The sequence below is a fragment of the Arachis hypogaea genome, chromosome 1, assembly GCF_003086295.3.
Source record: "Arachis hypogaea cultivar Tifrunner chromosome 1, arahy.Tifrunner.gnm2.J5K5, whole genome shotgun sequence".
NCBI lineage: Eukaryota > Viridiplantae > Streptophyta > Magnoliopsida > Fabales > Fabaceae > Arachis > Arachis hypogaea.
Window position 1 is genome coordinate 3,989,607 of NC_092036.1, and position 21,603 is coordinate 4,011,209.

At 28.4% G+C, this 21,603-nt stretch overlaps 1 protein-coding gene across 2 annotated transcripts; it reads left to right on the top strand.

Annotated features, from left to right (window-relative positions):
* Positions 1–857: 857 nt before the first annotated feature.
* LOC112791136 ((-)-kolavenyl diphosphate synthase TPS28, chloroplastic) lies at positions 858–19,652 on the top strand. Of its 2 annotated transcripts, XM_025833858.3 has the most exons (13): positions 858–1,056; positions 1,547–1,644; positions 11,188–11,491; positions 11,588–11,771; positions 12,406–12,623; positions 16,343–16,463; positions 16,532–16,644; positions 17,095–17,321; positions 17,428–17,543; positions 17,658–17,756; positions 17,838–18,074; positions 18,764–18,887; positions 19,129–19,652. In XM_025833858.3, the coding sequence occupies exons 1-13, from the start codon at positions 978–980 to the stop codon at positions 19,534–19,536; spliced, it is 2,328 nt and encodes a 775-aa protein (XP_025689643.1). In that variant the 5' UTR covers positions 858–977; the 3' UTR covers positions 19,537–19,652. The 2 variants fall into 2 exon arrangements, with proteins under 2 accessions (XP_025689643.1, XP_072092015.1); XM_072235914.1 differs by lacking the exon at positions 19,129–19,652 and having other exon boundaries at positions 888–1,056; positions 18,725–18,887.
* The last annotated feature ends 1,951 nt before the right edge of the window (positions 19,653–21,603 follow it).

The window sequence follows — 21,603 nt, forward strand, 5'->3', positions numbered from 1 at the left end:
AAATTTGATAGGAGGAGAGTCAAAAATTAAAATATTATATAATCAAATATAATATTATATATTTAGTAATATATAATCATGATTAATATTTTTTTTAATTTTTTAGTCATAAAAAAAATGATTAATATTTTTTAATTAAAAATATTAATAAATATTTGTTATATAAAAAAGTTGTCTTATAGTTCTTATAATTTTTTTTTATTTTAGATTTGATAGAATATAAAAATTATTTATTTTTTAATTAATTTATTTTATTGAATATTATTGTGACAGTAAATTATATTTTTATGCTTTATATCATAAAAATATATGTTATAAAATAATATAAATAAGTAATTCTAATAACTTTGTTATATATATTTAAAACATATTTATGAAGAAAATACATAAAATATTTAATGAATTTATTTAATATGTTATAATTTTAATATTATGAAATAAATAAATAAATTTTAAAATAATTTATTTTTATAATATATAAAGATTTTTTAGTTATTATAAATATTAAAGTAATTTTATACAATAATAGGTGTAAACATTAAGAAAAAATATTTTAAAAAAATATGTAAAAATTTAAAAATTTATTTAATCAAAAGTAATTGATAATAATATTTTTTTAATTTAAAAATTATTACTTATTTTTAATTTTAATAATTTAATTATTTATATAAAATAATTATTTATTTTATTTTAAATAAAAATAAATTTATATAATAATTTTATATACTTAAAATTATTAACTTTAATTTAAATAAGTTGGAAGCCAAGGCCTATGCTTGCCCCTTGCATCCGTCCGCAGTTACTTGAGGATCACTCTTTCTATCTAATTTTTTTGTCTGGGTTATGTTTTATATTACAATTCCAAATTAAACTTTCTTTTAAGGTTAATTGTAGGAGTTGATATCTTTTGTGACCATATTTTCCTATAAATATGCTTGAAAAGTGTGCATGATATTTTGAGCCTATACTGGTGAACAATGACTTCTCAGCTTCCTTTCCATCTAAATCGCTTTGCTTTCAAGTTTCACCTTCAATGTTCTCGGGTTTCTTTGTGGGGTATGCTTGTAATTTTGTATATGACTTTCGTTATCTTGTTTATTCAATTATATATTTGATCTGATTTAATTTACATAGTAATGAATATGTATGTAATTTAAGAGGTAAAATCTTCATTTAAAATTCCAAATCTTTATTTACACCTTAAGAAGTGATTTTAGTATATATATTAAATAATAATCATTCAAGTGTCTTTAAATGTATCCATTTAAACTTTTGGAATAAATAATTTATGATATGATGATATTAGAATTTTTATAATTAAAAATTTTAAAAAAGGAATGAAGCAGAAAAAAAATAGTATTCTTAGAATATTTGGAAAATTTACTTAGTATTATTCATGTTTCAGTTATATCTAAGAAAATTACTTAGTATTAATCATCATTTAAAACAAAAAATTAATGTTATATATTTTGCTATAAATAACTTGTTACTGGGTAACGACACACTTTTAATGAACCAATTGCTTCAAACATATATTTTCCAATAGGTACACGTTCTCACCGAATTAATGAAGTCAAACATGCCAAGAAATGTGCTGGATTTCGTCCAATATATGCAAAATCCTCTCCAACTCTTGATTTAAAGGTGAATAAATTTCTGTTACTTTATCAGAACATTATTATTAAGGGACTTTTTAAATGTCCTTGATAATTCATCACCAGTCCACCATGATGATTAGTACACACACTCTCTCAATTCTTAACCCCTCTATCTATTCACATCTCCATCCACCGCCGATCTTTATAATCCTCGAAGAGAACCTTTTTGAGATTCAGCTGATCTCCAAACTATTGTTTTCAAATAATCTAATAAACACCATAGAAACACAACAGCACACTAATTGGGCTGGTAGGATCAGAGATGATAAAGAAGATTAAAAAAAAATTCTTTGGGTTTTTAGAGGAGTTGGTTGATTGGGAAATGAAAAAAAAGACAAGAAAGAGGGGAAGAAGGGTGGGGACTCAAGTGAATGGTGGTGCTAGTTTTCTTTTATATATATATATATATATTGTGAGTTATAATTTTTTATGTTATTTTCACTCTCAACTTTGCTCAGTTTTGTTCCTCTTCGTTTCGTTTCGTTTCATTTGTTCTTTCACTTTTGGTTCAAATGGAGAACAACACCTTCTCTTCTTTCTTTCCTTTTTTTAAAACAAAATGGCTGGTGGTTGCTATAAGATATGAATTAGATTGTAGTTGAGAATTTAGAGAGAAAGAGAGTAGCTAGTGATAATGATAGGATGTGAACAGATTGGGATTGAGGATTTAGGGAGAGTGTGTATCCTGGTCGAGAAGGAAGATAACAGAGAAAAAGAGGGTAAAAGTGGAAAAAAATGTGTTGACGGTCAAAAGTTTGATATTAGAGATAAAATTAAAATTTAGTCAAAAAAATTAAATATAAAATTGAAACAAATTAAATTTTACAAGATTTTTAAAATTTTCGAAAATATTTGGGATAAAAAATATATTTTATCAAAAAAATGGTAAGAACTGAATTTATATTAGCGTCTAAATGTCGACGGCGTAGTGCGACAATGTGGGTGGTAATGGAATGGAAGGCTGTGCAGCGCGACGGAAGAGACGTATGACTTGGCGTGACTTCTCGACCGTGGTGGACGGCGTTTTCGCAGTGGAAGCAACATGGCACAATAGGCTCGTTCACGGCAGCACTGGAGGAGGCGATGATGGCACAAACGTAGTTTGTGGCAGACATTGACGGCGTGCAGAGTAAGAGAATCAGGCGGCTACACTATTTTAATTTATTTTAAACTAGAGTTAAGAAGAGTATATTTGAAGTGAGTTTTTTTAGTAGACTTTAAATATAGTTTAATAAGAGTTGATAGGAGTTGACTGGATCTTCTATTGATTATCTACGAAATTATTAGTAAATTTAATAGAACTTTTGGATTAATTAGACATAAAAATGTCAGCCAATAGCTTGACAACAATATGATTAATTTTGGATTTGCAATTTTTAAACTTTAGATGTGTAACTTTTTAGTTTTTTTTTTATGTTGTAACTATTTTAGTTAACTATTGCCTGTTTATTGTTATTAACTTTAACATAAAAATATAAATTCAAAATGAATCAATAAAGAGTTTAACATCGAAATAAACATCAAATATTTCATAGAAAAATAATATTATCCTTCTTGTTGTTTTGAATGTGATAGTTATATTACGGTTTAATTATTCTATTGGTCTTTATAATTTTGCGAAATTTTTAATTAGGTTCTTATAATTTTTGTCCTTTAATTGAATCCTTGCACTAAATTATATTTTTTAATTGGGTTCCTACACTTTTTTTTTTATTTGGATTTTTGTACTAATTTTTTTTAATTAGATCCCTATATAATTAAATTAATTACTGTTAAGAGAGACCTAATTAAAAAAAATTAATACATAAATCAAATTAAAAAAATATAAAAACCTAATTAAAAAATCTACGAGGACTACAGAAAATGCACGTGTGAGTGAAAAGAATTGATTTTCATATTCTTGAATTAAAGCTAGCGAATTCAATCCTAGACTTAGATATAAAAAGAGTTTAATTAAAAAATTATTGTAGTATGACTATATTATGGTAGCTATAGTATTTATAATATTTAAAAAAATATTTTATTAAAATTAAAGTAATATTTTTTAATTATTTAGCAACGTTCTTTAAAAAATATTATTAAAAAAATATTTTTAAAATATAAAAAAAATGTTTTTGATTTTAATTTTAATAATATTTTATAATCATTATAATTACTATAAACATAAACATCTTAGAATTTATCCTCATAGTATAAGTAAAGTTTAGGATTTGTTATTTTTGTTTAGTTATATTTTATTTTAAATTTAAATGTATTGATGTTTAGGAATACTGATTTTGTATTTTAAATATAAAAAATAAAAAACATGAGATATTAAATAAAAATATTATGTGCATATAAAGAATTAGTCACTATATATTTATATATAAATATACGTATAATTTAACTCATTTTTAATATATTTTATAGTTTATATATTTCATATTATTTACTAATTTGAATATATATCTAACATAATTTTTATTTAAATTAATTTTAATAGTTTTTAGTTGAATAAAGACTAAATTTTATCAGTTATCTAGTGGCACTAATTTTGTAAATAGGTTTTTATATTTTAGAATCTTTTAATTAGTTAGGTCTTTGCAGTTAAATCCTATAAACATATAATATGCTTACGGGGATTTAGTGGGAAAAAATTGTAAATATTAAGAAATTACAACAACAACAACAACAACAACAAAGTCTTGTCCCACTAAGTGGGGTCGGCTACATGAATCAAACGACGACATTGTGCTCTGTCATGTATCATATCTACAGAGAGATCGTTTACATGTAGATCTCGTTTGACCACCTCATGGATGGTCTTCTTAGGTCTTCCTCTGCCTTTCGCCCTTTGTCCATCTTCCATCTCATCCACCCTCCTGACTGGATGTTCTATCGGTCTTCTTCTCACATGTCCAAACCACCTGAGACGCGATTCAACCATCTTTTCCACAATAGGTGCTACTCCAACTCTCTCCCTTATATCTTCATTCCTTATTTTATCCAATCGCGTATGACCACTCATCCATCTCAGCATCTTCATCTCTGCCACACTCAGCTTATGTTCGTGCTCCCCTTTAGCCGCCCAACACTCCGTACCATACAGCATAGCCGGTCTTATAGCGGTGCGATAGAATTTACCTTTAAGTTTTAAAGGCACTTTTTTGTCGTATATAAAACCAGATGCACTCCGCCATTTTGACCAACCTGCTTGGATCCTATGATTTACATCATGTTCAATCTCTCCATTATCCTGTATGATGCACCCAAGATACTTAAAACTTTTAACTTTTCGTAGGGTGTTCTCTCCAATTTTCACCTCTATATTGGAGTTTTCCCTTCTCAGACTGAACTTACATTCCATATATTCCGTCTTGCTACGGCTTATGCGCAGACCATACACTTCTAGAGCTTCTTTCCATAACTCCAACTTCTTATTTAGGTCTTCCCTTGACTCTCCCATAAGGACGATATCATCGGCAAAAAGCATGCACCATGGCACAGGCTCTTGGATGTGCTCTGTGAGTACTTCTAAGACTAATGTGAAAAGGTATGGACTTAAGGATGATCCCTGGTGTAATCCTATACCAATAGGGAATTCCTCTGTCACACCACCTTGAGTCTTCACACTAGTTGTGGCCCCATCATACATGTCTTTAATTGCCCGAATATATGCGATCCTTACTCTCCTCTTTTCTAAAACCTTCCATAAGACCTCCCTTGGTACCCTATCATACGCTTTTTCCAAATCAATAAACACCATGTGTAGATCCCTTTTATTACTACGATACCTCTCCATCATCCTTCTTAATAGGTATATCGCTTCAGTGGTAGATCTGCCTGGCATAAATCCAAATTGGTTCTCTGTTACTTGTGTCTCTTTTCTCAACCTCCGTTCTATCACCATTTCCCATAACTTCATAGTATGACTCATAAGCTTAATCCCTCTATAATTTCCGCAACTTTGTATATCCCCCTTATTCTTGTAGATAGGTACCAAGGTGCTCTTTTTCCACTCATCAGGCATCTTCTTTGACCTTAAAATCTCATTAAAAAGCTTGGTTAACCAGTTGATGCCTTTTCCTCCAAGACCCTTCCAAACCTCAATCGGGATATTATCAGGTCCTACTGCCCTGCCATTTTTCATCTGCTTTAGAGCCTCTTTTACCTCGAAGTCTCGAATCCTTCGATAGTAGTCAAAGTTTTGATCTTCTTCCCTTGTGCATAATCGACCAAGGCTCGGAAGAGTCTTCTGTCCCTCATTAAATAACTCGTAGAAGTAGCTCTTCCACCTTTCATTAATCTTCTCCTTTTGAGCCAACACCTCTCCATCCTTATCCTTTATGCACTTAACCTGATCCAAATCTCTCGTTCTTCTTTCCCGGCTCTTTGCAATTCTATATATACCTTTTTCTCCTTCTTTCGTGCCCAAAGACTGGTAGAGACCCTCATATCCTCTTGTTCTTGCTTCACTTACAGCCACTTTTGTCTCTTTCTTAGCCGCCTTATATTTTTCCCAGTTATCTGCATTGCGGCATAAAGACCACTCTTTAAAGCATTCTCTTTTTATCTTTATCTTTTTTTGTATACTCGCATTCCACCACCAGGACTCCTTGTCTCTTGGTCCTATTCCTTTAGATTCACCAAAACTTTCTTTTGCTGTTCTTCTAATAACTTCTGCCATCTCCCTCCACATCTCTTCCGCGCTTCCATTCCCATCCCACTTTGCCTCTTCTCCTACCCGTCTTAGGAAGCTTCTTTGTTCCTCACCTTTCATCCGCCACCACCTCGTCCTTGGGTTCTTCGTATGATGTCTTTTCCTCAACTTTTGCTCAACGCGAAAATCCATGACGAGCACCCTATGTTGTGTTGTCAAACTCTCTCCCGGGATAATTTTACAGTTAATGCAAAATTTCCGGTCGACTCTCCTCAACAAGAAGAAGTCGATTTGAGAGCTTGTCATGCCACTCTTATAGGTTATAAGATGTTCGTCTCTCTTTTAAAACATGTATTTGCAATGAGAAGATCAAAAGTTGAGGAAAAGTCCAAAATAGTTTTACCCTCGGCATTGATCACTCCGAAACCATGGCCTCCGTGAATACTCCCATATCCAGTCACTTCTCTCCCAACATGGCCATTTAAATCTCCTCCTAAGAAAATCTTATCTCCCAAAGGTATGCCTTGAACCAAACTCTCTAGATCCTCCCAAAACCTTATCTTGTGTTGTTCGTCCGAACCCACTTGCGGTGCATAGGCGCTAATCACATGGAAAGCACCTCCCTCCACCACAAGTTTGATAGAGATGATCCGATCTCCCACCCTCTTGACATCAACTACGTCCTTCTTCCACTGCTTATCCACAATTATTCCAACTCCATTCCTATTCTTCACCTTTCCTGTATACCAAAGTTTGAAACCAGAAGAATCCAACTCCCTAGCCTTTGCACCAACCCATTTCGTTTCTTGTAGGCACATAATGTTAATCTTCCTCCTTGTCATGGTGTCCACCACCTCCATGGACTTTCCTGTTAGAGTGCCTATGTTCCATGTCCCAAATCTCAACCTTTTGTCGCTTCGACCTTTACCTTTTCCTTTGTGAACTAGCTTATTTACCCTCGTCCGTTTACGAAAACGCGAGAACCCTTGCTCATTTAACACTACATCCGGGCACCGATGCAGCGGCTCTTGCTTTGACACCGTACTCGAGCCATACGGCGCGTTACTTCCGGGTAACGACCTAGCTTTAGCGCAATAATGTCTTTGATTCATGTCATGGGGGGTTCGGCTATATTTTTACGTTGGTTGTCGAAGACCTAACACAACCCTCCTCATTTATCCGGGCTTGGAACCGGCTATGTACCGCAAGTGTAACATAGGCGGAGTTAAATATTAAGAAATTAATTATAAATTAAATTTTTGTTATATTATCAAAGTTCTTTTTATTAGAAAAAGCTTTAATTTTTTATTCTCTGTGTGTGTTTAAAATGTATACTACATATAAGACTACTGTATTTTTTGAATTTTTAGAGGAATAAATTATTAAAATATAAAAATTTATTTATAAATTTAGTAAAACGGTACAACATTCAAATTAATTAAAACTATTATATATCATAATCGTAAACTTTAATGTGTAAATATTCGGACAAATGACTAAAATAAATATTTAGATTTTAAATTTATTGAAATACAATTTTTACATATTGGACACAGAAATACAATTTTTTACAAAATTATATAAACTGTGAGAGGAGTCCCAAGAATTCTAAATATACATAAATTGCTACACCCCTCTAGCGGTTTATATTAAAACACAAAATGGTTAGAAATCGTAGTAGGGGTCTCGCAGTTTTTGTGTAAATAGTAAACGTGCATAAACTGCGACAGGAGTTCACTGGTTTATGCTTGCACTAAATTCGTCTATATATACCAACCAAGAGGGAGTTGTGTGATGGTAGAGAGTCATTTTTACACATTCACAAATGGATAGTTAGGAGAGTTTTTTGGTTCTAGGCCACCTGACATATGATCGATATAGCCATGCCAATACTACCAAACCCCAACTATAGCTGCCATCTCGTCAAGCCTTGCCACAAAGGGCAACCACCGTATATGAACCCAATTTTTTCTCTTGTCACCGAACAACTGAGTGGATAGCAGCATTATAATGTAAGTCCGTGTATATATGTGTACGGTGTCTTCAGTAGCATCCTCCGGCAGCACCCTGAATTTCTCATGAAACTAGGTGAAGTGGACTGTAAACTGCTTTACCTTATTCGACCGAGGAAGCTCGCAAAATAGTTCCTGAAATCACTCTGAAGCGAGTTTCTCATCATTCATCAGCTTCTCAAAATTTGTAAGGCACCCGAATACAGGTAAACCATCCACGGGCAGCCCCAGCTGGTATATAACATGCTGCAGCATGATGGTGCACTCTCCGAATGGCATATGAAAGGTGCGGGTCTCAGGACGCCACCTCTCAATGAATACGCTGATTAGGGGCTCATCCAATCAAAACCACCTCGTGTTGAGCTTCGTTAGGTGGTACAAACCAACCTTCTTCAGATAGGGTATGATCCTATTATGCAGAGGCATGTTTTGTTGCCTTTAAATACTATAAATACACCTACTTAATTGACTGTAGTATGTGAGAGAAATAACCAAACTAAATGAAATTCCATCACTAACAAATTTAACCTATAGATTATAACTGGAAACAGATACTAACTTATAATTTTAAATTAAATTTAATAAAACTTAGATATAAGACTCAAATCTTTAATTTAAAATAATCAAATACTAAACTTATAATTTTAAAATTTAAATCTTAAATTTAAAAACCTAAACTACAAAACTTATAATTTTAAAGTTTAAGAAGGTAAAATACAATCATTACGTTCTATTTACAAAATTTAATCTTTAAATAAATTTTAAACTCTAAACAAATAAAACTATAATATTAGAATTTAAACTTACATATTTAAAACCTAAAATTTTAAATCTTAGTTTTTAAATACGATACTTAATCAACAACCCTACAAGCCTTACAATTTGAACCGTATATCTCAAATACAAGAGGATCATCATTCTACTTAAACAATTATATCTTACCTTTATATTTTACATTTTAACTTTAAAATCTTAAACTAGCCACTCCTAAATTATGTGTTCTAACTACTACAGCCGAATACTACATTTTATATTATATGAAATACAATAACTAAAAGAAAACAAACTTACCTCTTCGTTTATGCTGCCGACAACATGCGCAATGCTGTTGAGCCGGTAAAGACTGCGTTCGTCCATCATGATCCCGGCCTCAGTAAAGTCAGAATGTCTTCCTCACCACACTTTCCTCTCTCCCTCTCTCTAGAACGTCTCTTTCTCTCTCTAAGAATATGAAAGTGGCTCAAACTGAATAATCCAACTCCCCTATCGCATATTTATACTAAAGCATAAACCGCTGGACTCATGTTGCGGTTTATGCATATTTGCTATTTACATAGAAACCGTGAGATCTCTGTCATGGTTTTTGGCCATTTTGTATCTCAACATAAACCGTTGAAGGGGTGTAACGGTTTATGTTCATTTAGAATCCGTAGGACTCCTCTCACGGTTTATGTAGTTTAGTAAAAATTTGCATTTTCGTATGCAATGTGTAAAAATTATATTTCGGTAAATTGAAATCTAAGTATTTTATTATGGTAATTTATCCTAAATATTCTTAGTAAACTTGTAAAATAATTGATAAATACATAAATCTAGCAAATAATTAAAAAAAAAAACTCAAAGGTTTATATTTTAAATTTCTAAACGTGCAGATTTAAAAAAAAAGACATAGATAATTATATTTTTAATAACAATTGTATTATATGTATATTAAAACTAATTATTAATATAAAATATATATTAAAATTAAATATAATAATATAATATATGTATTTATATATAAATATATAGTTATTAATTTTAATATATAAATAATATTTTTGTGTTAATAACTTATGTAGCAAAATTTTAGTTGTTATTAGTTTTCTTTACGTTTCCCTCAAGTATATATTTATTATTAATGTTTAATTATGGAAAAATAATAAAAATATATATTAATTTTTATACAATGGATAGATGTATACTTTAATTTTTTAATAAGTTATTTGCACATATTAATATTAAGTTTTATTGTTATTTTATTCTTCTATTGGCTGAATAATTTTTTCGACGGTAATAATTGTCAGATGACTTTGTGCATTGTGTGACGTGATCTTTTTAATGATACAGTAAAAATTAAATGATAAATTATTGAATTTATTAAAATTGAATAAAAAAATTTTACAATTGACTTATAATCTTAATTCTCTTCTTTCATTCTCTAGAATTTACTTCAAACAGAATTCTCGCAGCTATTTTTGAGTTGCATCCCTTGATCCACATTCATTTTTTAGAGAAGAAAGGAAGAGAATGAAGATTCTAAGTCATTTATAATTTTTTTTTATTTAAATTTAACAAATTCAATCATTTATCATTTAGTTTCTATTGTGTCATCAAAAAGGTCACATCATATAATGAAGATTCTAAGTCATTTGTAATTTTTTTATTTAAATTTAACAAATTCAATCATTTATCATTTAGTTTCTATTGTGTCATCAAAAGGGTCACATCATATAATGTACAAAGTCATCTAGCAGTCACTATCCAGACAATAGAATGGTAGAAATGATAACAAAACTTAATATTAGTGTGTATAGATGATTCATTAAAAAATTAAATAATTTTGTTAGGTAGATAATGACTTTTGTGAACAATGTGAATAATGAGTTCTAAAATTGACCCAATAAAATAAAAAAAATAATCCACTCCCAAATTATCTCCTAAACTCTAACATTAGGATAACCACCCGCATCCCTACTAAATTGAATATTCATTATTCATATTATTTAGTATTCACATTGTCTACCTAAGTATATATTTATCTACTATATAAAAATTTATATGTAATTTTGTCTATTCTTCCTTAATTAATTTGTAATTAATGCTTGATTTGTGAAAGGAGGTGGAAACAAAGGAGATAAGAGAGAAGATAAAAGTGGTGAAATGTATGTTGGGGTCAATGGAAGATGGAGAAATAAGCGTGTCAGCATATGACACTGCATGGGTTGGTCTGGTGAAAGATGTTAATGACGGAAATGCCCCTCAGTTCCCTTCGTGTCTTGAATGGATAGCCAACAATCAGCTTCCAGATGGTTCTTGGGGTGATGCTAATTACTTTTCACCCCGTGACCGTCTTCTTAATACCCTCGCCTGTGTTATTGCTTTCACTCAATGGAATTTGCACCCCCAAATGTGTCACAAGGGTAACTTTATTCTTACATATAATTTATGTGATTCAATAATGTTTTTTATATTCAATGAATTTCATTACTATAACATTCTCATATTATCACGTACAGGGCTTACATTCTTTAAGGAAAATCTAAGCAAGATTCAAGATGAGAGTGCCGCAGAAGCTCTAGTTGGTTTTGAATTTACTTTACCTTCTCTTCTTGACTTGGCACGAAGTATGAATATTGAAGTGCCGGATGATTCTCCTGTCTTAAAAGAATTATCAGCTAGGAGAGATCTCAAGCTCAAAAGGTATCACATGTTTGGTTAAGAGGAAGTAGAGGAACTAATTTTTAGTTAGTTAACATTATTCATGGTTAGAGTTTAAGTTGATAGTTTAGAATTTAGATCTAAGAATTTAATTTAAGATCTAAATTTAAAATAAATAATTAGGTGATGTTGACAACAAAAATTGGTTATCTAGCATTATTTTTTTGAGTAGTTCTTTTTTCAACTTTTTATTATTACTTGAGAGTAATATTTTGAGAATTGATCTGAATTTGTCGGTTGAATTAGGTTAATCAAAAACTGATTATTAAATTAGTTCAATTCAAACAAAAATCGATTGACAATGAACTCATCAAAAATAAAAAAAAATTGATAAAAGAATTTGATTAATCAGTTCAATTTTTTAGTAGTTAATCAATTTAAAATAATAAAAATAAAAAAATTCAATTTTTTTAAATATTTATATTATATATAAATATACTATTCTATTCTAATTAGTTCATTCTCAATTAAATCTTTAAATTTTTAAATTTTTAACTTTATTACTTCAATGATCAATTTAATTTTCAAAACTTTACCGGAGAGAATATCATTATTAATTGAGAAATTGAAAACTAAACTGATATGATATATATATCTATACTACTTGAATGTTTAGAATACCAATAGAAATTATGCATAAGGTGCCCACATCAGTACTCTATAGTTTGGAGGGAATAATGGTAAATTTGGAGTGGAAACAACTTTTGAAGTTGCAGTCAAAAGATGGTTCATTCTTATTCTCTCCGGCGTCCACAGCCTACGCTTACATGCAGACCAAAGACGAAAATGCTCTCAAGTATCTCCACAACACTGTTAACGTTTGTAATGGTGCAGGTAATTAACAACACTACCCATATAACACTTTCTCTTTTAATTAACTTTAAAGTGTATGTTTGTAGAATTGATTTAAAAAAAAAAAAAGGTTAGAAGAATTGATTTTAAAGTGAAGTTATTGTGTTTGAAATTTTGCATATATATAAAATGGGAAGAGTTTTAAATGTACCGAAAATACCAGTGTTTCAGTTATTTTAACCGTTGATCTGAATTATAAAAAATATATATAATATATATTAATTAAAATCAACGGTTAAAATAATTGAAACACCAATGTTTTTAGTATACTTAAAATTTTTTCTATAAAATGTAATCTCTAATGACTGTGTGTCAATACTACAAAGTTAATTTGTAAAAACAATTTTACTTTTTTATCTTTTTCGTTGAGGAATTTTTAAAGCAATAAAACAACACTTAAAACACTAATGAGAAAAAGGTTACTGTAGTATTTCTTTTCTTTTAACAATTTTGGGGTGATATCAAATCCTATACCCACAAACTACGCAAAATATATGTTACAAAAAAAGGATAATCTCAATACTAAAAAAGAAAAAGAAAAAGTTGGATCATCTTCTTCATTCATCACTCATCTTCTACCTCAGATGTCTTCTCTATTAAACTTCATTGGAATTCAGAAAATCATCATTGACCAAATTTAAATCATATTAGTTAAAAACTTCAAATCATATTAGTGCTAGATTTTCTAACGATTATTAAATCTATTAAGATTTTCATTTATTGCAAATAGTGAAGCCAAAATCTTCTTTATTTTCTTCCGTGTTCTACTTCAAGTGGTCTTCCCTAACACCTAGAATCTTAAACAAAATATCACTGCAAAAAAGTTGTTGGATACTTTTGGATTTACTGGCTAATTTATTAAAAATTCTGTTAGTAACTTGTTTACTGTTAATTTTAGCGGTGGAATAAATTTAATGGTATAAATTTTGTCGGTAATTGTTTGTTAATGAATTTTTTGTTGTTGTTAATTATCGACGAATTTAGCGGCAGATATAAACTTTTAATTATGTAATTCTGGAGCTTGGTACTGTTGGATTTTTTTCTGATAAATCCAACAGTAATATATTATTTATTATTAATAATTAAATTAATAATTACCGGTGGATTTAATCGACAATAAACTTACTTTTTTTTTTAAATTTGTTTGAAAATTCAATGTTTAATTTTAAATATTTAAATTTAATAATTTCTAAACTAACAAAATTCAAAATTTTACAACTTATAATAACTTTTAGTTGAAAGTTCACAAACAAATTTAAATATTAAAGTTTATTATTAAAAAAAAAGAATTCAATTAAGCAGGAAAATCAAATTTAAAATGTACCAAACCTCAATTACAAAAATTAAACAAAATTAAATCAGAAATCGAAAGAGCAATACTAATGAGTATTAGAGATTAGGTTATACTAATACTACCACATTATATAAAGAATCAACCATACTAAACTATTTATGATACTAACAATTAACTAATTATAATAAAAATAATATATAAATAAACACACAAAACATAATTATATTCTAATATAAACCTTAAAATATCATCCAAATTAAAAATTCTATATCAACCAAAGTGTTATATAATCTCATCTAAGTTCGCAGCAATCAAATAACAAAAAAAGTATCCAAACAAGATTAATAACTTGGCATCAATTGGTATGCAAATAATAACAGCTAGAACAATAAGTAGGCAGCAAGAACAATAACAGTTAGGCAAATAAATTTAATAATTGCATATCAAAAAATTTAATAACACCTAACAAAAAATTAGCAATAGAATTATTAGCAAGAACTGAATAATTATTAGTAAAAAAATTAATAAATCAACAAGAACAATAACAGCAACGGTAACAATCACTAACAAATCAACAAGAACCATAATAGTAATAACTACAAGAACTGAATAATTATTAGCGAAAAATTAAGTAATCAAGAACAATAATAGCGAATAAATTCAATAACTATAAGAACTGAACATTTATGCAACGACAACATAACAATCAACAAAAAAAAATTAACAACAAGAACAACTAATAAAGACTGAAGTAGAACAATCAGCGACGAGATGCTGAAGAAATGAATCGAGTAACAGAGTTGCGCACTATACCTAAACGCCAGAAGGAATGGAGCTGGAAACGAGCAAGTCTGAAAACGACAGCGATGAGAGACAGAAAACGATGACAAGGCGACGGCTGAGCTGGCAGAGTGGCAGACAGAGGAACTCGCAACTTCAAGCTTTGGGAGAGGAAGGGGATGCATCTCGGAGAGGGAAAACATGAATTAGAGAAAAAAGGGATTAGAGTTTTTTATTTAAAAAAATGAAAACAAGATGGAATAGGAAGCGGGATGAGGACAACCTACTTGGACGACGGAGAAGAGATACAACTTTGGCGATAGAGGAAGCGGCAGCATAGCTCTTCCAATTAACAATAACGGAGATGGAGGGAGCAACTCCTTTTGAGGCAATAAAACACGATATAAGCGACTTGACACAGAATTTGAAAAAGAATGGAGGTAAAAAAACGCTAACGGAGGGTGGCCAGATATAGTTGCAGGAGAGAAAGAAGAGAGAAAAAAATGGGAGAGTGAGAGAAAAAAAAAAACTAATAACTTTTTATTTGATGAATTTTTTATTATATCTACCAATAAATTTGTCAGTAAACTCATTACTAATATCCAATGCTAATTCTAACAATAAATTTAATGATATTTAGCATTTTTCTTTTAATGTATAATTTTGAGAAGATTAAAAAAAATGATCTTTTTCACTACGAGAACACACTCCGCAGTGGTTCTCACTTGGTTGATGACTTGATGTCATACATTTCATTAAAGAAACTTGTGAAATTACAGTATCTATCCATGTGGTAAAGATTTTAACTTTTATTGTCATTAAATTATTAAAATAAATTTCAACTAACTCCTAATAAAATTAAGGTCAATTTTATGTTATTTATGAGTTTGTATTTAATTTTTATTTAACTTATTTTTATAATAAATTTTAAATTTTTAAATATTATTTATTTTTAAATTTTTAAATTAAATATTTTTTATCTTTTAATCACTATAATAATCGCTTAAAATAATTGTTTGACTGATATATATACCATTTGGCTGATATATATACCAGGTGAATACATAGACATTAAAATCCAAAAAAAAATAGAGCCACCAGACACACTACACTTATTTATTTATATATATATATATATATATATATATATATATATTAAAATTAATTATTAATATAAAATATATATTAAAAATAAATTAAATCATACATATATTTATACATATATAAATATATATGTAAATTTTAATGGCTATATTTATAATGACTATAATAACTATAAAGTGTTTTTAAAATTAAAATCATATGTTTTTATACTTTGATAATATTTGATTAGTAATATTTAAAAAAACATTACTAAATAATAAAAAATATTATTTTAATTTTAGTAATATTTTTAAAATACTATCACCATAGCATAAACAGTTTTAGAAATATTACTATCACTAAAATAATATTTGATGAGAAATTTTAAAGACTAACAGATTTTGTAATTTGTAGCCATTAATTAATTATTATTAAGCTAAATTTTAATAAAAGTGCAGCTGGTTCTTAAACTTTCTCTTTTGCCAAATGTATGATGTGGGTTAAAGTTGATACTTGATATGTTTGATTTTTTTTTTTTGGCCAGTTCCAAACTCGTATCCCATAGACTTGTTTGAGCGGAGTTGGACCGTTGATCGTTTGGAACGTCTCGGCATTTCAAGATATTTTGAGCCGGACATTAAAGATTTTATGACGTATATCTCAAGGTAAGTTCATGGGATTATTTGATTTAGATTTTCAGTGACTTCAAATATGGAAAATTGTATAATTTCAGATATTGGACCGACAAGGGTCTTGGTTGGACAAGAGATTCGGGGGTTCCAGATATTGACGATACAGTAATGGCATTTAGGTTACTAAGGTTACATGGTCACCAAGTTTTACCCGGTAACTTTTTATTATTCATATATAGAAAATAAAACAAAAAACTATTTTCTACGTTTTACTAAATTGTATTTTAATTAAGGTTTAATTACTCTGTTAATTCCTATAGTTTTGTGAAATTTTCAATTAGGTTTCTGTACTTTTTTTTTTAATTGGGTCTCTACACCAATTTTTTTCAATTGAATTTTTATACTTTTTTTTTCTTTTATTTGAATCTTTACACCAATTTTTTTTAGTTGGATCTTTATATAATTAAGTCAATTACTATTAAGAGGAACCTAATTAAAAAAAAAATTGGTGCAATAATCCAATTAAAAAAAAAATATAAGTACTTAATTGAAAATTTCATGAAATTATAAGAACTAACAGAATAATTAAACCTTTAATTAAATACAAATATGATTATATATAATATATGGTTCCAGAAATGATTAAAGTTATTAAATTTGGTAGATGCACTCAAGCATTTTGAGAAAAATGGTGAGTTCTTTTGCTTTCCTGGAGAAACAAATCCGTCAATGTCAGCAACATTCAATCTTTATAGAGCTTCTCAGGTGCTTTTTCCTGGGGAAATGATTCTTCAGGATGCCAAATATTTTTCCTTCAAATTCTTATCAGAGAAGCGTGCGTCTAATGAGATATTTGATAAATGGATCATCAAAAAAGATTTAATTGGCGAGGTATGTTCCAATATCATTCCCTTTAGTTAAATTTGGTCATAAATTATATTTTTACTCTTTAAATCAATGCCACTCTTTTTCTGATGGTAATAAATAATATTTATAGGTGAGTTACGCGTTGGATGTGCCTTGGTATGCAAGTTTACCGAGATTGGAGACAAGATTTTACATAGAACAATATGGTGGTGAAAACGTTGTTTGGATTGCAAAGACACTTTTCAGGTAGAGATTTTTTAATCGGCGAACCAATAAAAAGTTAAAAGGAGATAGATATTTTTGTCATCTTCGTTTGAGTAGTTGCCTTTATTCATTTATGTATTTGTTTATTGTGGGCAGGTTGCCTAGTGTGAACAACGAGATTTATCTTGAACTTGCCAAATTGGATTACAGCAAGAGTCAAGCAGTGCACTCTGAAGAATGGGAGAATATCCAACTGTGAGGCACTCAATTATTATTTTATAAGATATGTGTATTGAAAATTGACGTGCTTCTAAATTTTGCAATGGAAATTGTTAGATGGCACTCGGAAACAGGATTGGAGGAATTTGGAGTGACCAAAGAGAGTCTTCTCCAAGCTTATTTTGTGGCAGCAGCTTGCATTTTTGAATCTGAAAGGTGGTTAGAGCGACTCGCATGGGCTAAAACCGTAACTTTGATTCAGGCATTCAAGTTCCATATCAACCATGATGAAGCAAGCAAGGTCATTTTAGAACAACTCAATAACAACTTTAACAGACAAGACTTGTCAAACAGGTAAATAAATATTAGGGAAAAAGACAAATAAATCTTTAGCCTTTCAGTCCGATTAAGTTCTCGAAAATTTAAAAATACATTTAAATTTTTGACTTTCTCAAAATCTAGACACATCAATCCCTCTGTTCACTTGGAGATCCAATGGAAAAATTAAATGTAACTTCTATTGTACTGACCTGGCCGATATACAAACGTACATGTGAAAGAATTTTTAAAATGAGACAAATTAAACTTAGAGATCGATATGTTTAAGTTTTGAGAAGGTTGACAACTGCTAGAGACATACCTTTTATCGATATTAGCCAACATTTTTGGTTAATACTTTATTTTTATACACTTAGGAGTTAAACTTTAGTATTTAGGGTTTAAAATGGAGTATACAAAGCATAGAATGTTTGGCTAAAAGTTGGTAAAAAATAATACTTTTAGAGAAAGTTTAAGAGACCAACAATTTTATTAAAATTCGGCCAACATGTAACTAATAAAAGGAAAATAACCAATTTTACATCATTAGATGTAATCTCACACCATTAAAAATACTAATAATAACTAATTAATAGCTACAAATTACAAAATTTACTGACCTTAACACTCCTCATAATTTTATTCGTCAGGTAACATTGCTCTTTATTCTATTATACATCTTTTAGAAACTTGAATGTGTGGTGAATATGCAACCCATGCTGCAGGAGGCTTGATAAGAACAACAAAAACGAGCAACTTCTTGGGATTTTGCTGGTAACTCTTGACTATCTTGGATTGGAGTTCTTTCAAAAACATGGACAGGAAATTTCCCATTATTTGAATCAAATTGTGAGTTTTTATTTATTTATTTATTTATTTCTTGTGATTAGAACACAACAAAATTTACCGTTTGTTTAGTTTAACTAAACATTTTTTTATTTTTATATTGTGAAAGGTAAAGGAAGAAAATTTTTATTATTTTTTACAAAATCTTAAATAAAAAATATTAAAAATGAAAATAAAAACACAATGTTACAAATAAGAGAGGTTAGTCTCTCTTTTGAAAATTTGTTATTCCTGAATTGGTCAGTGGCAGAGTTGGTTGTTTAGTTGGCAAAATGAAGGAAGCAGCTCCAAAAGAGAAGCAGAGTTGATTGTGCAAACTATAAATTTAATGGCTGGTGATTGGTTACAAGAGCTACAGCTAAATCCTCAGTACCAAATATTACTCAAAGCCACTAACAAAGTCTGCCATAAGCTCAAAGATTACCAAAGTAAGAAGGGAAAAAATGAACTGAGTATTGCAACCAAAACCGCCACTACACCAGAAATAGAATCAGAAATGCAAGAGTTTGTGCAAATAGTGCTCCGAAATTCCCAAGATGGCATTCAGAGCTCATTCTTCTTGGTGGCCAAGAGTTTTTACTATGTTGCATATTTTGACTCTCAGACCATTATGTCTCACGCTGACAAAGTCCTGTTTCAGAAAGTGATGTAATAAATTAACATATTTCACTTTTTCAGTGGAATATATAGACTTGAACCTTTTAAGATGGGAACCCTAATATGCAATAAAATAAACCATCACAGGCATGGACATTTTATATTTTCTTCCATTCATTCACAATAGTCTAATTTTTACTATACATTATTCTGCAAGGAAAATTCTATGGTGACATTGGTTTTGGTGGTTAAGGTGGCATAAGTTTGACTAATAAGTAAAATATTGACATATGACAAGAAAATTAAAATGATTTTTTCTCTCTCTTATAATTTCTTATAATTATTTTTATCAAAATAATTTTTTATAATTATTTTCATAATTATAAAAAATAATTCTAAAAAAATAACACCAAAATAATTTTATAATTATATTTATAATTATTATTTTATTATTATTTTACTTTTAAAAAATAATTTTTATAATTATTTTAACTAAAATGATTTTTTATAATTATTTTTATTTTTTAATTATTTTTATTATTATTATTTTTAATAATTTTTAAAAATAACACCAAAATTATTTTTTAATTATTTTTATTATTATTTTATTTCTAAAAAATAATTTTTTATAATTAACTTTTTTGTAATTTCAAAAAACTAACACCAAAATGATATTTTCCCTCTTGGTGTTAGTTTAAAAATAATTATAAAAAATTATAAGAGAGAGAATATTATTTTGGTTTTAGTTTTCAAAATTACAAAAAGAAAAAATACTTATAAAAAATTTATTTTGATAAAAAATAATTATAAAAAAATTTATTTTGATAAATAATAATAATAAAAATAATTAAAAGATAATGTTGATATTATTTTTAGAAATTATTAAAAATAATAATAAAAATAATTAAAAAATAAAAATAATTATAAAAAAATTATTTTAGTAAAAATAATTATAAAAAATTATTTTAATAAAAGTAATTATAAGAAATTATAAAAAAGAGAATTATTTTGATTTTAGATTTAATTTTCTTGTCATGTGTCAATATTTTATTTATTGGTCAAATTTATGTCACTCTTAGCCACTAAAATCAATGCCACCATAAAACTTTCTGTTCTACAATATTGCACTCATTCACAAAAACTATGAATTGCTTCTCTGCTTAGTTGGATTTTGGGGAGGTGCTCTATTTATTGCACAACTCCTCATCACTAGATATAACCAATATATAGTTGTAGTTGCAGTTTGAAACTAATAATTCGATTTACTTTTACAACGATTTATGAAAATTTTTATGATTGGAACAAAATAAAAACTGTGTATCACAGATTAGCTTTATTTAGCAGGACTGATTCCCTCAAAAGTAAAAATATTTAGAGTTATTATTAAAAAATTAACTCAAATAGTATAAAATTATTTTATTTAATATTTATTAATTATTACAAAAATAATTATATAATATTAAATATAATAAATATATAATTATAAAAATTATATATATAAAATTATAAATATTATGTTATATATGGTAACTTTCCATATTATTTGGCGTGCTCCAAAATTGGTGCCAACTAATTGTCCAAATTAAATGCAGGCCACCTTAATTCAATAGCCATTAATGTTGGCATAAGGGAAAGAGTTACGTACAGCTCAAGGGAGGTAGTGGCCCACTCCCCCCCCCCCCCCCCCCAAAAAACCTGAATTATTTTTTTAACGAAGTTCTACTTTTCTCAAATTTTGCCCCTAGTTTTTATTTTGGTCCCTTCCAAAAAAAAAAAATTTACAATCATTTAAGTTTAATTAATGGTTAAAAATAAGATATGAATATTTGATATATATTTTTAAATATAATTATTCTGTTTATTTTTATAATTTTATTAAATTTATAATTAAATTTTTATATATATTTTGTAATAAGATTTTAAGATTATTTTTAATTTTATAATTAAATTATTTTTTATTAAAAATTAAAATTAATAAAAAAATAAAAAATATTGCTAAATATTTAATTAAATTTTTAATTATAAATATATTTAATTTATAAAAAAATATTAAATTAATTTTAATATTTTATAATAAAAAATATAATTAAAAAGTTAAAATAATATAAAAAATTAATTATAA